Source organism: Rhinichthys klamathensis, unplaced genomic scaffold, assembly GCF_029890125.1.
Source record: "Rhinichthys klamathensis goyatoka isolate OS25496 unplaced genomic scaffold, OSU_Roscu_1.1 h1tg000387l_1, whole genome shotgun sequence".
In the NCBI taxonomy this organism is placed as follows: Eukaryota; Metazoa; Chordata; class Actinopteri; order Cypriniformes; family Leuciscidae; genus Rhinichthys; species Rhinichthys klamathensis.
Genome location: NW_026606891.1, coordinates 618160 through 631730, shown reverse-complemented (window position 1 = coordinate 631730; position 13571 = coordinate 618160). Strand labels below are relative to the sequence as shown.

Here is a 13571-nt window from a genome sequence, read left to right as displayed (position 1 = left end):
TGCTTAGAGACATGAAAGGAATTGATTAATTCAATGAATAAATTAAAATAAAATAAATTAAATGTTATATCTTTCAATTACCCCCAAGTCTCTGACTTTCAGTCTGGCCTCATGACCAGATATGGTGGACTCTATGCGATCTGCTTCCATATTCAGCTTTTGAAACTCTAGTCCTTGCTCAAGCCTTCTGTGGCGACTAGACCACAGTTTGTCCAGCTGGCTCCACTCGTGATCCAACTTTGTGAGTGTCTGCTGAACATCTTTATCTCCTTTTTCACCAGATGCCACATCCAGAGATTGACCCAGCTTCTCCATATCTTTTAATCTGCAATAATTGTACTGTCAAGCATAGGCACTAAGTAGGAATTGCAAAAGAAAAATCAAACACAACTAACCTTGCTCTCTGCAGTTCAATCTCTTGTTTTAGATCAAGGTGATCCTTCAGCAGGGCTTGAGCTGATGCTACATCAGATCCGGTCTCCTCTTCCAGAAGGTGCTCCTGTATTGCCTCGGCCCACAACAATAGGTCTCGGGTCTCTTTTTGAAAGAGTTGGAAGCGTTGGGCTTCCTCAAGCATCCGTTGTCTCTGAATGGCTTGGGCCTTCAACTGCCGCAGCAGCTCTTCTAGAGCACGTACTTCTTCCATAATAGCGGCGCTCTCTGCGGGACTACAATCCTGTTTCCTGTAGCATAGCAATGGAACATACAGTTAACAGGCAAATGAATGAGGATTGATTTAGGTTCACTACTATATTTAACATTCTCCTATGAGTTATTGTTGATGTTTACAAGCTGTGCCAAGGTTAGAAATAAGAAATGTCAATAAATATATCACCAAAAATAAGTGGTACAGCAATAATTTTGTAGCAAACCCACATCTTGGCCACACTTTTAAGGTACTCTATTTTCCTTTCCAGGGCTTCTATGTCTCTCTCAGCCTGGGCTTGTCTGTGTTCCTCAGCCTGCAGGGCTGATGGTGAGCTCCCGACATCAGGTGTGTCAAGCTGCGATAGCCTGTCCTGGAGCTGAGCCTTGACATCCTGGCAGGTCTGCAGGAAGGACTTCACATCAGCAGAACTAAGCAGCTCATGAGCCATCTCATCCTTCAGTTTCTGAATGTGTTCCCACCTGGTCATACAAAGAAACACTTAAAGGAACTTTTAACAACACGAATTGTATGGTGGGACGGTACGGCTGCACAATGCTGATTTTGCCCACATACCTGCGGGTTACGTTTGCAAGTCTGAGCTGAATCTCTTTTTTTTTGCTGTGCTGTTTTTTCACAAGCTCCTCTCCAAGCTTGGTAATGTCATCAAGCTGCTTTCTACCACTGGCTAGTTCAGTAAGAAAGTTCTGCGTATGGCATTGAGAAAGAAGAAGTGAATGTTTTCAATCAAAATACTATCCAAAGAACACAGGTACATCTCTTGGAGTTAATTCTCCAAGCAACAAGATTCTCTGAAGGATTCATGTTGTGTTATTCTGCTCACTGTGTGTTTTCCGGGAAAACTAACCTCATATTTGGCTTGTACAACCTCTAAGTTGTTGGAGTTGGAGCTGAACGTGTTGAGGACATTCTCCTTGTCTCCCATCCAGGACTCAAACTCCTCACAGGCATTATAGAACCTATGTAGTTGTGCAGTGTCATCCAGGATCTTATTTTTTGACTGGTGGGAGAAAATGTTTAAAATGATCTAAAATGGTAAAGAATAAAGTTCTCTAGAACGATGCTTGGTAAAAGCTTAAATATTCACCAGTGCTAAATTATAAAGGCTGTTGAAATCCTTTTCCAGACTACTTTGTGTGCTCTCTATTGTGTCTTTTTGGAAATGTGCATCAGGCAATGATGAGGCAGATATTTCAGACGTCCCACGGCGCATGGAACGAGTGCGGCGGGGGCGGCTCACTTTCCTTTTTGGACTCTCAGGTAGTCCATTCGTAGGCTCGGGTAGTGCTTCCTGCATTTGATTGCATCAAAACACAAGCAAAAGCTGTCTAGTAGATGCAATTTAAAGAGACGTTTTTACGGTTCTTAAGATTTGAAATTCAAATTGAATTGAAATTTATAAAGAGTCTTACAGAAGGTGGCAGCTCCCTTATGTATGTGGAAGATACTAGCTGTTCATTTCCTCTGCTGTCTCGAAGAAGCATACAGTCTTTTTCCCTGCTGACAATTGTCAATATTTCTCCTCTTTCCCAGGTTAATTTAGGACCTGGAAAAATGATCAGGATGAGCTCGAAAGAGGAACTGGTTTATGGTACACACAAACCAGACCAGAGGCATTTAGCAGATTTTAGCCCTAAAGGATCCTGTGTACCTCTGTATTTGAACCTAATCGCTGCTTGTTCTTGTGGTAAAGCTTTGCTGGGGACACGTTTGTCAGCTTTTTTCTCCTTTTCATCTTCGCCATCTGATGAATCACTGTAGTGGACCATTCTGCTCTGCTGGGTGTCAGTCTTAAATTAAATAAAAATGTGTCAGTGCCATTGAAGCTGTATCAATAAAATCATACAGCCATTTTTTTTGTTTTATACTAGCAATGATTTACATTTATTGCATAGTTATACAATTTCTTCACCATTACCCTTGGATTATTCAGACAGAGTAAGTGTTTTAAATCTACTGTAAATCAAGCTTCTTTTGTACATAATAGGCTGTTTTGGTCGTGACTCACAGTAAGAGGAGCAAGTTGGGCAGCACTCTTGGCTTGCTCACCCAGCTTTTTCACTTCTGAGGCATATGCTTCCATTTCTTTCTCAAGTCTTTGGTGACGCTGCAGCAGAGCAGTACTGCTGGCCTCATCCTTTCCATAATCCTCGTCAATGAGAAGTGGTTTGCGGTCATCAAGCCATGATCTGGCTTCGGTAACGTCTGCAAAATACTGAGAGAAAGGATGAATGGTGTTTAGAACACATTTTTATCCCAACCTTGATCCACTGAATCATAATTTATCACTTTCCATTCAGAAGGAGCCTATGCACAGCCAAGTTTGGTTTCTACCTGCTTGATGACATTGGCTGCGTGCAGCCTGTTCTTTCGGATGGTGACTTGTTCTTGAAGTTGCTGCCATTGTTTCTGAAGAGTCCGAATCCAATTTTGGATGTCTCTCTCATTGGGGTGTCTCCCCCTGCACAGCTCTTGGCCTCTGGATAAAACCCCCGAGCACAGAGATTCCTGTGATTGAATCTCAGCTTCTAAAGCCTGCAAAATACATAGCCATTTTTTGCTAATCTTAGTAGCTCTGATCCAGTCATATTGAGGTCAAGCAATGTTAGTCTGTTCTCTGTCATAGAGGTGCTAAACACAGCATTAAGTAATAATAAGCTATACGTGGTTAGTGATTGACAGATATAAAAATGTGGAGAGTAATGCGTTTCTTCGATTCTACAATTTTTTTATTTTTTTATTGTATGTGATGGCCACATACCTTGTGGTTCTGAATGGCCTGCTGAATTTGACTGAGGTCTCTCCCCAGAGATGCAGCCTGTAAGAGGACCCATTTCTCATATATCCATGCTTCTACTTCTTCACAATCATGGAAAAACTCAAAGACCTTCAGCTGCCCCTCAAGAGCTTTTCTCCTTTTTTGACAAAAACAGACAAAGTTGTCGCTGTACAGTAAATGTCCATAGTTGCTTTAAAAAAAACATTTCTACAACAGTTAACAATCCTGTCTCCATTTAATTTAATTTGCAGTCTAGCTTTTGTAAATCTAAACAAGTGTCTAAGTATATAGTACTTTTCACAAGTTTTTTTTTCCTTTTTTTTTTCATTTTGTCCTCAGTTTAGAATCAGTCTTAGAAATGTCCACAAATAAAATTGCTTCTAGTACCTGTTCTTGCTGAGACCCAGTAGGGAGTTGTACTGGCCATTAAGATCTTTAATTTCCCTCTGGACTTTTGTGGCACCTTTGTGTTTAACCTTTAAGGCACTGCTGCTTATGGCATTCAGGGTTTCTCCAAGTGAGATGATCTGAGTGTCTAGCAAGTCCTGCTTTTGCAGTAGGGCTACCACCTCTGGCAGCTGTTTTCCTGTGTCTGAGGAATCTGCCTGGGTCTTCAAAGCAGGAATGAAAGCAGTTTTCAGAATTCATAATGCTCAGTGATAATGTCTGTTTGTAGTAAGAAGAATACATATGTAATGTTCACCTGTAATTCCCTGAGGTCCAGAGATATTAACTCAATGTCTCTGAGGACAGCAAATGTATTCACAGCATCTTCAACATATTCTTTCTGCTGCTGCAGAAGCTGCTGCAAAGTTTTCCATTGGTTCATGATATCCACCTGCCTGTAACACACAATACAGTAATTAATAAGAAAAACATCAATAAGAAACATTAAGATAATAAGCAAATATTATCAAAGATTATTTCTATTAAATGCTTCCACACCTTTAAATCGTTTTTTACTTTGAATAATGTAAAATCAGTTTCGATCTCTACATTCCTAAGGATCAACTAATGTTTCTCTGATGACTCGCCATGTATGTTATGCTAAAATTTTTTGTCCACAAATAAGAAATAGCACAAATGGAAAAAAAAACATTGCAACCAAAAACAAACTGCATCAAGCAAATGTTATTTTATAGTGCCAGATGACTGCAATTCTTTGCCCCCTCACCTGCGAATCACTTGTGCCTTGCTGTGGTAGTTCTCTCTCTCAATGACAGCAGCCATTTCACTTAAAGCGCGGAAACGTGGTTCACGAGCCAAAACATCTGTTCCCAGGGCCTCCAGTCTGCGAGCCGCTGTCTCAGCCTCCTCCAGCCTTTGCAGCCCTCCCAGGTCTTGTTGTTGGATCAGTTGCAGAGTGTCCTCCAGGTAGCTCTCCCTCAGCGTAGCCTTGCGGCCAAACTTCTGGGCCAACTGTTCCAGCTGTTCCAGCCTTATCAGCGCACTCTGGAGATCCCGCTCTCGCTGGTATTCTGCTCGCTCTAGCAAGGTCCAGTTCCTTTCAATATCCCCCATGGTCTTGCCTTCCGGAGGAATATAGTCCCACTGGTTGTTTGCCCTCAGCTTGGTTCTCAAGTTGAAGAGGTGAGCCTCGATGGTCCCCCGTTCCTGGTACTTCGGAGGCTTCTCAATAGTGCGGTATGTCTTGAAGGCAGCCACCAGGTGCTGCATTTCTCGCAGGGAGTTGGGGAATGAGCGGTCATTGAGCTCCACCACCTTGGTCTTGATCCAACGTAGTAAGTCAGACACCATGGTCTCATACAGACCCTTCATATCATCCAGCTCTTTCAGAAGGTCCACAATCTGCAGGCAGAGTGATGGTTAACAGAAAAACAATATATTTTAGAAAACACTGATGTCGAAGCAGATGAATGAAATTCAGCTGGACAGTTCAGCATTAAACCATATAGTTAGGACAATATACCTAAAAATAAAACTTTTGCAATAATATACTGACTCTCATGTCATTTCAAACCTGTATGCCTTTCTTCTTTGAAATACAAAAGAAGATATCTTGAAAAATGTATTTTTGTCCATACAATGACAGTCAATGGTGTCCAATGTTGTTTTGTACACCACTGACTTTAATTGCATGGACAAAGACAGTTGAAAATGTCCTCAGATTATCTTCTTAAATGTTTCATAGAAGAAAGAAAGTAATACAGGTTTGGATAAGTTTGGTTTCTACAAACCAAAAAGGTAATAAAGGGATATTAAAGGGATTGTTCAAACAAAAATAAAAATGATTTGATTAATTACTCATGTCGTTCTAAACCCGTAAAACTTTCGTTCATCTTCGGAACACAAATGAAGATCTTTAACATTTTTAAAAGTTCATAAAGATCATAAGACTAATCCATATGAATTGAGCGGTTTAGTCCAACATTTTCTGGAGAGACACAATCGTTTTATATGATAAACAGATTAAAAATAGGCTTTTATTCACATACACATTCATCAACTCACACATCATCTGTTGTGGTAAACGGAAGCTCAAGCATGTTCACTTGACGTGTGAGAACCAATGAGGTTCATTCTCGTGTGTTTGAGCTTCCGCAAGAAGTTAGTTCTCGAGTGTCAATCAGGTTCGGTTGAGCTTCTGTTTATGTTCGCTGATCAATGTGAATAAAAGACTAAATTCAATCTGTTCATCATATAAAGTTGTGTCTCTTCAGAAAATTAGGAGTAAATCGCTCAATTCAAATGGATTTGTTTTACGATCTCTATTCACTTTTTGAAGTGTCGGTTGCGTAGCCGTCAATGGAGGGACAGAAAGCTCTCAGATTTAATCAAAAAGATCATAATTTGTGGTCGAAGATGAACGAAAGTCTTACGCGTTTGGAACGACATGAGGGTGAGAATTTTCATTTTTTTTGTTGAACTATCCCTTTAAAATAAATAATATAAGTAGAATAATATTTTGACCACAAGTTCTATTGCATTAAAGGATGGGTGATTTGGGAGGACATTTATATTACACTACACTATACACTATAAACTAATAGCTACACTATATCTATCTACTTAATACACACCTTTCTTACTTCTGGAACACTCCTTTGTGGCTCAATAATTGTGTGTCTCATGTTCTGCCATCGCAGCCACTGACTGCTGAAAGAGCCACTGAAAGCCATTGTCATCTGTTATCCCAATCGTGTCACACCAGCTGGCAGTCTTACCATAAAATGAACACAGAGTCTTGACATCTCAGAGCCTGGCTGGGCTTATCTTTGTCCCATCCATCCATCTGACGAGATCTGTCTGTCATTGTTTAATACGCTTTTGTGACAGCTAACACTACTCCACAGCTGTGACCCAGTCAACACATACCAGTATTTCTATTCACACGTGGACATAGTGGTGAGTGAAAGTGTCGTACTGCACAGACAGGACAGGACACTTCACGCCCCTGCTTTTCTCCATGTGTATCCTGCCGGCATGTTAATGGCATCACCTGACCTCTGAGCTCATCTTTGCTGGATCAACTCCTGTTTGTCAAAGAGTATCTGAGGACGTCTTCCTCCATATTGTCAACATTATCCGAAAATCTGTTTCTTGACAATGCAATGCAGGCAACTAACTCTCTTGTTTAGCAGAATTTACAGCCCAGAGTTACGCTGATCTGATTAAGACCAGGGCTCCTCCTTTTGACCCACAGTCAAATCCACTAATCCTAAAGAATCTCTGAGATTAGAGTCCTCATTCAACACTGCAGTAGCTGCAGTTTATACTATCACAAACAGAGGGTGCCAGTGCTTGACATTTCCCAAAAAGCTTTGTGTAAATGTGCATGGCTTTGTCCCAGTGGACCAAAGAAAAGTGTATAGGCCTATCTTTGTAAATAATCACATCTATTCAAAGCCTTAGGGAATAAATCTTGTATCATTAATAACTATTTTGACATCAATGCAGGTTGTATAACTTTCTTTTACTATTATTTTAAGTAAGTTGCAAATATAGATATGTCTTGGGTCCCTCCTTCAGTATAAGTTTATGGGATCTTTTGGCCTGTATTTTCACCAGGTGAATGTCATAAGCTTGATGGCTTATGAAGCAATATTTGAGGTATCAATAATGTCCTTTTCTCATTACACATTGTTTGTGATAAGGCGAATTGGAAGAATGGTAAATTATTTTTTCTAAATGCATTTTCTAATTGTATGTTATTGATTGTATTATACACAACTGTGTAATGACAGACAGCTCTCTGATGACATATGGTAAACTTCTCCAATCATTTTGTTCACACAAACCTGTCCCTTTCTTACAATGGACTGCAAGCTCCTATTCAGATCTACCTCCATCCAATCAACAACCAATGAATAGAACCAAGTCCCTGTCCTACATTTTTGTCTTCTTGATAACCCATTTCACTCTAATGCACATCAAAATATGTACTACTCGCTACTTCCGTTATGTCATGACTAAGTACCAAAGTGAGCAATAGTAATAGTGATTCTTGCCATAGCATTTTACATTTCTTTGAACTACATTTGTTTGCTAACTAACCTTAGCTATCCTCTTCTGGATTGTTTGGCCCTGCTTCATTTTGGAGAAGTAGTGGTAGTACAGCGAGACATAAGTCATGATAGACTTCTCATCGGGATGGGGAACCATGACATCTTCCACATCCAGGAGCTGCATTATGCCAAACTCGTCCTCTGCCAGAGTGAAAGCATGGGTGAGGCTCCTCTTTGGATCATCCTGGCGTAGTCGGTTGTAATCAAAAAGATCAGGCCTGGAACAATGTTATCATTAAATCATGAGACTGAATTTGTGGAAAGGGAACATGAAATACTGATACTGCTGTCCACTCTGAATACTACCGATGGGCGTGAATTAGAGCATTGAAGGCCAGTCCATCTCTCCAGCTGCTTGAGAAGTCTTGCACATTGACATTGGTATAACCGGCGGTCTTACGCTGACACCAGATCAATAGAGCGTCTTTGGCTGAGCGTCGTGCAGCACTGGCGTCACCACCAGCCTGAAACCAAAAGAGAATGTAAAACAGAGTGACAAACACACCTTTTGCTATTAAGAGTCTCTACAGGGGCCACTCTAAAGGCCTTACCTCAACAATATTGATGGCTCCAATCTGGAAGCGGAGAATGATGATCCAAATTAGCCCCAGGATCAGGGTTCTGTCTCCATCCACAACATTTTCTGGACCAATCAAATCTACGCGGATCTATAGGAAGATGAACAGAGAGAAAAAGGATAACCTACGATTATAAAGTGCATCCCTTATAGGTGTTTATCCACAGTTTACTTTACTTTGTGAAAACAATGTGTTTTAAAAGATTTATATTTGTATTGGACTTCTTTACTTTCAGTGTACCTTGGTTTTGAGGAAGGCAATGGCAATGCTGTTGTTTTCCAGACAGTGAACTCTTAGGGTGCGTCGACTGGGATTGGGCAGTTTCTCCCCAGAGATGAGCTCCAAAAGTCGCACGAGATGCACACCAGTTCTTAGCTCAGTAAATACATCGGTCAAGTCAACCTTTTCCTTTAAAGTGCATGCACATTAAAAGAGAATTACACACATTTTCCACCACACCCAGTTTATACAATCAAATAATCATAAAGTGGAAAGACAATAAATGTAAGGTTGCAGACAGTGACAGTGAAATCCTTAAATCCAATAATTGCATTATGTTTTAGTTTAAGTTTTGGCATGAAATTAGCTTGGCTAATTGCCACTGTATTCCACTATGACATGACTCATTCAAACTCCTCTCAGTAAAGCCATCCTGCTCTCAGCTTTTAAGCAAGTGCCTTGCAACCACTCCCTAATCCATGTGTTGTGGGAATCTGATGTCTCTGAACAGATCTGCTTACTGCCTCCAATAGGCTGTTTACCCAGGGAATGAACTGAGGGAGCTTAGAGCACACCCTGCTCCTCTGGTAGGTCCTCCTAAGAGATGTAGTTCATCACTCAAGAGCAATGATAAATATAAAAAAAAGAATCTGCTTGCAATTTTGACATATTTCTTTTGTTGTAATTGCTTTTTATAACTTTTATAATTGCTTTTAAAAGCAAGAGCGATGATATCAGCTAACTGCTAACTTACATATAACTGACTGTCGACTGGTAAAATAAATGCTGTGTGTTTGGGTGGAGTATATTTTCTCTGTAAGTAATATTTGGCTATTTTTAATTATCTGCATGACCTTTTATAATAAACATGTTATGAACAATCTCGTTTGATACAGAACAATACACAGGAGTAAATGAGGAAGGGGAAAAGGAAAGGGAAACGTTTAAAACATGTCATTCTTTCAGACAGCTGCCTGTATAAGCTATTAATATATTTGTGTGTCGTTGTAGCACCACTTGTCTTTTTTAACATCTTCCTGCTGTTTATTATGCAAGTCAAGTCTCTCAGTTGGTTCACACAACAATGGCACCAAGTATGAACGGAGGTAATATGTAACCACTGTTAAACATAACACTCAAAGGGAGACATACAGTGGAAATATCTGGTAAAAAAAAAAACATGTGATGACACTAGTTAAGGCGGTACTATTTCCTTCCTAAATCTAATATTGGTGATGTTGATGTAAGACTGCATTACAAGGTGAATTATCTGTGCTTTTCTCTCACCTGTGCTGATCTGTCACAAAAGGTTTGTGTAACAGTGTATAACAATTAACTGAGTTTTCATTTATGCATACCTGCCACTTGCTTTCATTATTATTAAACTCAATCTGAGATCTGTGTATTTATGAAAAAAACAGTGGTCTGACTTGTTTAAATACTGTCCACTTACCATGAGACAAGAACAAAGTATATAGATGGTAATGCAATGAACAATGATTAAAATAATTATGACCTTAACTGGGTTCAAGGGTTCACAACTAGAGGTAATCATGCTGGAGTGAGCACATAATAAACTACAGTAAGTCACAGGACTGGAGTCAGGATTACAAACATTATATTACACTAGATATCACCAGAATTATCGCAATATCTAGTCGTGAATCACGAATGTTTATGTAAAGATTGCTGAATCATCAACAGCCATCTGATTAAACTATGGGTGGATTTTTTATACATTTATAGATAGCTAACTAGCCATACTGTAGCTAGATAATTACTATTAGAAAAGTTTGAATCATTGAAAATGTAAGCTTCAGTCTGAGTGTTGGTGCTTTGTTTTGTCACTGGCTGTAGATCTTGTTGCCTGAGCTAGCATTGAGGTTCAGGAAGGCGTTGGAAGGATCTGTTCATACCCCATTCTTTGAAAAGACACTGTTCATCCATTTTGTGTAGGTCTTCTTCTGCACCGTCATCCGCTGCTCCTGAAGCTCTCGGAATCGGCCATCAGACTCCTCTCCATCTCCATGTTTAGACATCTCTTGACTGTGTCAGTCCCTGATAACAACAATTGAAAAATGCATGTAAATGTTTCAAAGACACAAAAAATCTCAAATTTCTGCTTCACCTGTCCTGCACCAGAGTTTGTTCATTTACAATAAATAGCTGCCCAAGATGGGCTTAAACATTAAGCCATACACATGACTGGTGAGGCCTTTGCATTAGGGATTTTTTAGATCTTTTGGGAAGTTAAAGTAAAAGAAGATAGCACCAAGGAAATGTCACTGTGAAAGTGCTGAATATGACCCAATATATATATATATATATATATATATATATATATATATATATATATATATATACACATATACTTTGTGTATTAATGCAGAAATGAATGTATCAGGGCAATCGTGTCTCTCTTGCTGACAGTGTAATTATGTACGGACTTTACAGACACATTTTAAAGCATCATAAAAATACCTAGCATTTCCAAATCAGGTCATATCATTGTATTGGTCATCAAATAAATACTTTGAATATATATGGCCATCAAGGATTACATATACTTAGTAAACTGGCCAACATTTCATTTCTTAATTTTTTTTCAAAATGTTATACTGTATAGCACCATCTTAGTAGTATCTTAATACTGTTATCAGTGCTATTATACATATAGAAAAATATATTATTTTATATCCACATTTACAATCAAGTGAAATAAATTGTGACATATGTTTAATCTACTTTAAAAATATATATCTGGAATTATCCTGTAATGTTACATATTTTTTGCAAACAATTCAAAATAGAAAAAAACTGTAGATTCATGATAGCCATGTTGTCATTTGTATATCCCACAAATAATAAAAAACTTGCAAAAAATTACGACATATTTTGTCAGTTAGGTTATGATGCACAGCATACAATAAACTGAATTCACTTACCCTTCTCAAGGTTTGTTTTCAACTCTGAAACAGTCAAAGATAATTAGATATTCATCATGGCAAAAATGGATGATTTGAAAGTAATCCGATAAATCGTCTTTAAGACTGATCAGTATTGAGGAACTGAACTGAACTTTGATGCTGTTGTAATGAACCGAAAGGGAGGGTAATTCTCACTCACCTAGCAATGTGCTACTTTGGGGGTAAAGGTTGCAGTCATATTCACTATTTCATGCAATTCAGCAGCACACACCTCTCTACATGCCAATCCAGGAACAGCAACGCCAATGGTATTTTAATTGATTACTGTTCAAAAAAGATTTAGTACACATTCAAGATTTATAATTTCAAAATAAAGTGAAACAATTTTAATTTGAAATAGAAACATTTATTACATTCCCTTTTTTAAAAGGGTGTATAATATAAAAATCTTTTTTTTAACAATCAATTACACATTAACCGATGGTTGGAGGTTATATATATATATATGCAAAAGGCTCATTAAAGTATAGGCAGCACCATCAAGCACCTACTGTATATAAATGTACTCAATTGTCCCAAAAACATGAAAAGAATTTCTGTAATCACTTTTTACAGTAATCTTAATTTCAAACATGATCTTTCATGTTCACAAGCCACAAGAGTTGAACTCATGTCAAATAATTACAGTCTAGTTCATGTAATCCACCTCTGAGCTGACAGAAACCATCTACGTATATATTAATTAAATTGTACATAAGATTATTGTAACAGTGTTTAACATACACATTTACTTTCGTCAGTATTAATGTATATACAGCATAGTGGAGTTTTCATGATTAAAACTGATTTCGTTATAGAACAGAAGTTACTTTGCACCTCAGAAATATAAACACTATTTAATTTGAAGTTTTCTCTTACTGTCATTGTATACATTGTTAATATTTTAAATGTAAAATATATATATATAAATATATATATAGAAGGCATAAATAGACTTGGCAGCCTGAATGCCAATCTCTCAAAAAACTGAAATTGTAGAATAGTTTATAAGAATTATTTTTTTAAATGTAGCCGTTTAATTTCTTTAAATGTTTGCTGCTATAAACTATTATAATTATTCACTAACTAGTCAGTGTCAGACAAATATTACAGACAACAAAAAACTTTGGCAAAACTCAGTGCTGTTCAGTATAATGCTGTTATTAATGTGTAAATTTATTCAAAGTCATGTAATTCAATAAATCTAAATATCTAACACCCAGCATGAGAAAAGAGTGTATGTAGTAACTTTCTATTAAAAAGTTATATCTAAAATATTAATAAAGAGCATAATTTTAATTGCTTCATGAAACACTGAATACTGTTTCAATTTCCCTACAGTCTATTTCAGGATTATGATGCAATCATTTTCAAGTTCATACGAAAAGTGTGCATTCAAGGAAAAGGTAAAAAAGAAAACTGCACAAAAAAAAAGAAACTGTAAAAAACTGCAAAACTATATTGTGCTGCAAAATTAATTGAATAGCTAGGTAACATCTGTGGATATTCACACTGTGTCAGAATGAGTGAGATGAATAGATACTTCTGTCAGTGCCTCTGTGACAGTTTGTCATGTATAGGAACATTATTTTTGGCTGCTGTTATGCACAATTAACAACTAACATTTTTATTTCATATGAAATGTAATATAACATCTTGAAAGCACTGTATAAAATGATCTACAACCGCACTGCCATCTATTTTCACAATCTGCAAGTACATGGTGAAATAACATAATATCAGGGATAAAATTTAGAGGTAACCATATAATTCTATGGGCTGTAATTAAAATTTGTATGCCGTTTCTTTCAAATATATTAATATATTTGCTCTTTA

General features: G+C 37.8%; 1 protein-coding gene across 1 annotated transcript in view; it reads right to left on the bottom strand.

Moving 5' to 3' along the window:
- Positions 1-13148, bottom strand: part of sptbn5 (spectrin, beta, non-erythrocytic 5) — a 33704-nt gene extending 20556 nt beyond the window's left edge. Inside the window, exons 1-20 of the mRNA XM_056234109.1 lie at positions 11715-13148; positions 10686-10827; positions 8791-8958; positions 8524-8640; positions 8279-8436; positions 7962-8190; positions 4621-5255; positions 4150-4288; positions 3834-4057; positions 3429-3582; positions 3002-3202; positions 2676-2882; positions 2319-2457; positions 2080-2213; positions 1755-1958; positions 1515-1667; positions 1223-1353; positions 877-1128; positions 396-683; positions 82-325 (exon numbers count right to left, since the gene is read on the bottom strand). Of these exons, the coding sequence (XP_056090084.1) occupies positions 82-325; positions 396-683; positions 877-1128; positions 1223-1353; positions 1515-1667; positions 1755-1958; positions 2080-2213; positions 2319-2457; positions 2676-2882; positions 3002-3202; positions 3429-3582; positions 3834-4057; positions 4150-4288; positions 4621-5255; positions 7962-8190; positions 8279-8436; positions 8524-8640; positions 8791-8958; positions 10686-10808 (3900 nt within the window). The 5' untranslated portion in view covers positions 10809-10827; positions 11715-13148. The remainder of the gene's footprint in view (positions 1-81; positions 326-395; positions 684-876; positions 1129-1222; positions 1354-1514; positions 1668-1754; positions 1959-2079; positions 2214-2318; positions 2458-2675; positions 2883-3001; positions 3203-3428; positions 3583-3833; positions 4058-4149; positions 4289-4620; positions 5256-7961; positions 8191-8278; positions 8437-8523; positions 8641-8790; positions 8959-10685; positions 10828-11714) is intronic.
- Positions 13149-13571: the final 423 nt, after the last annotated feature.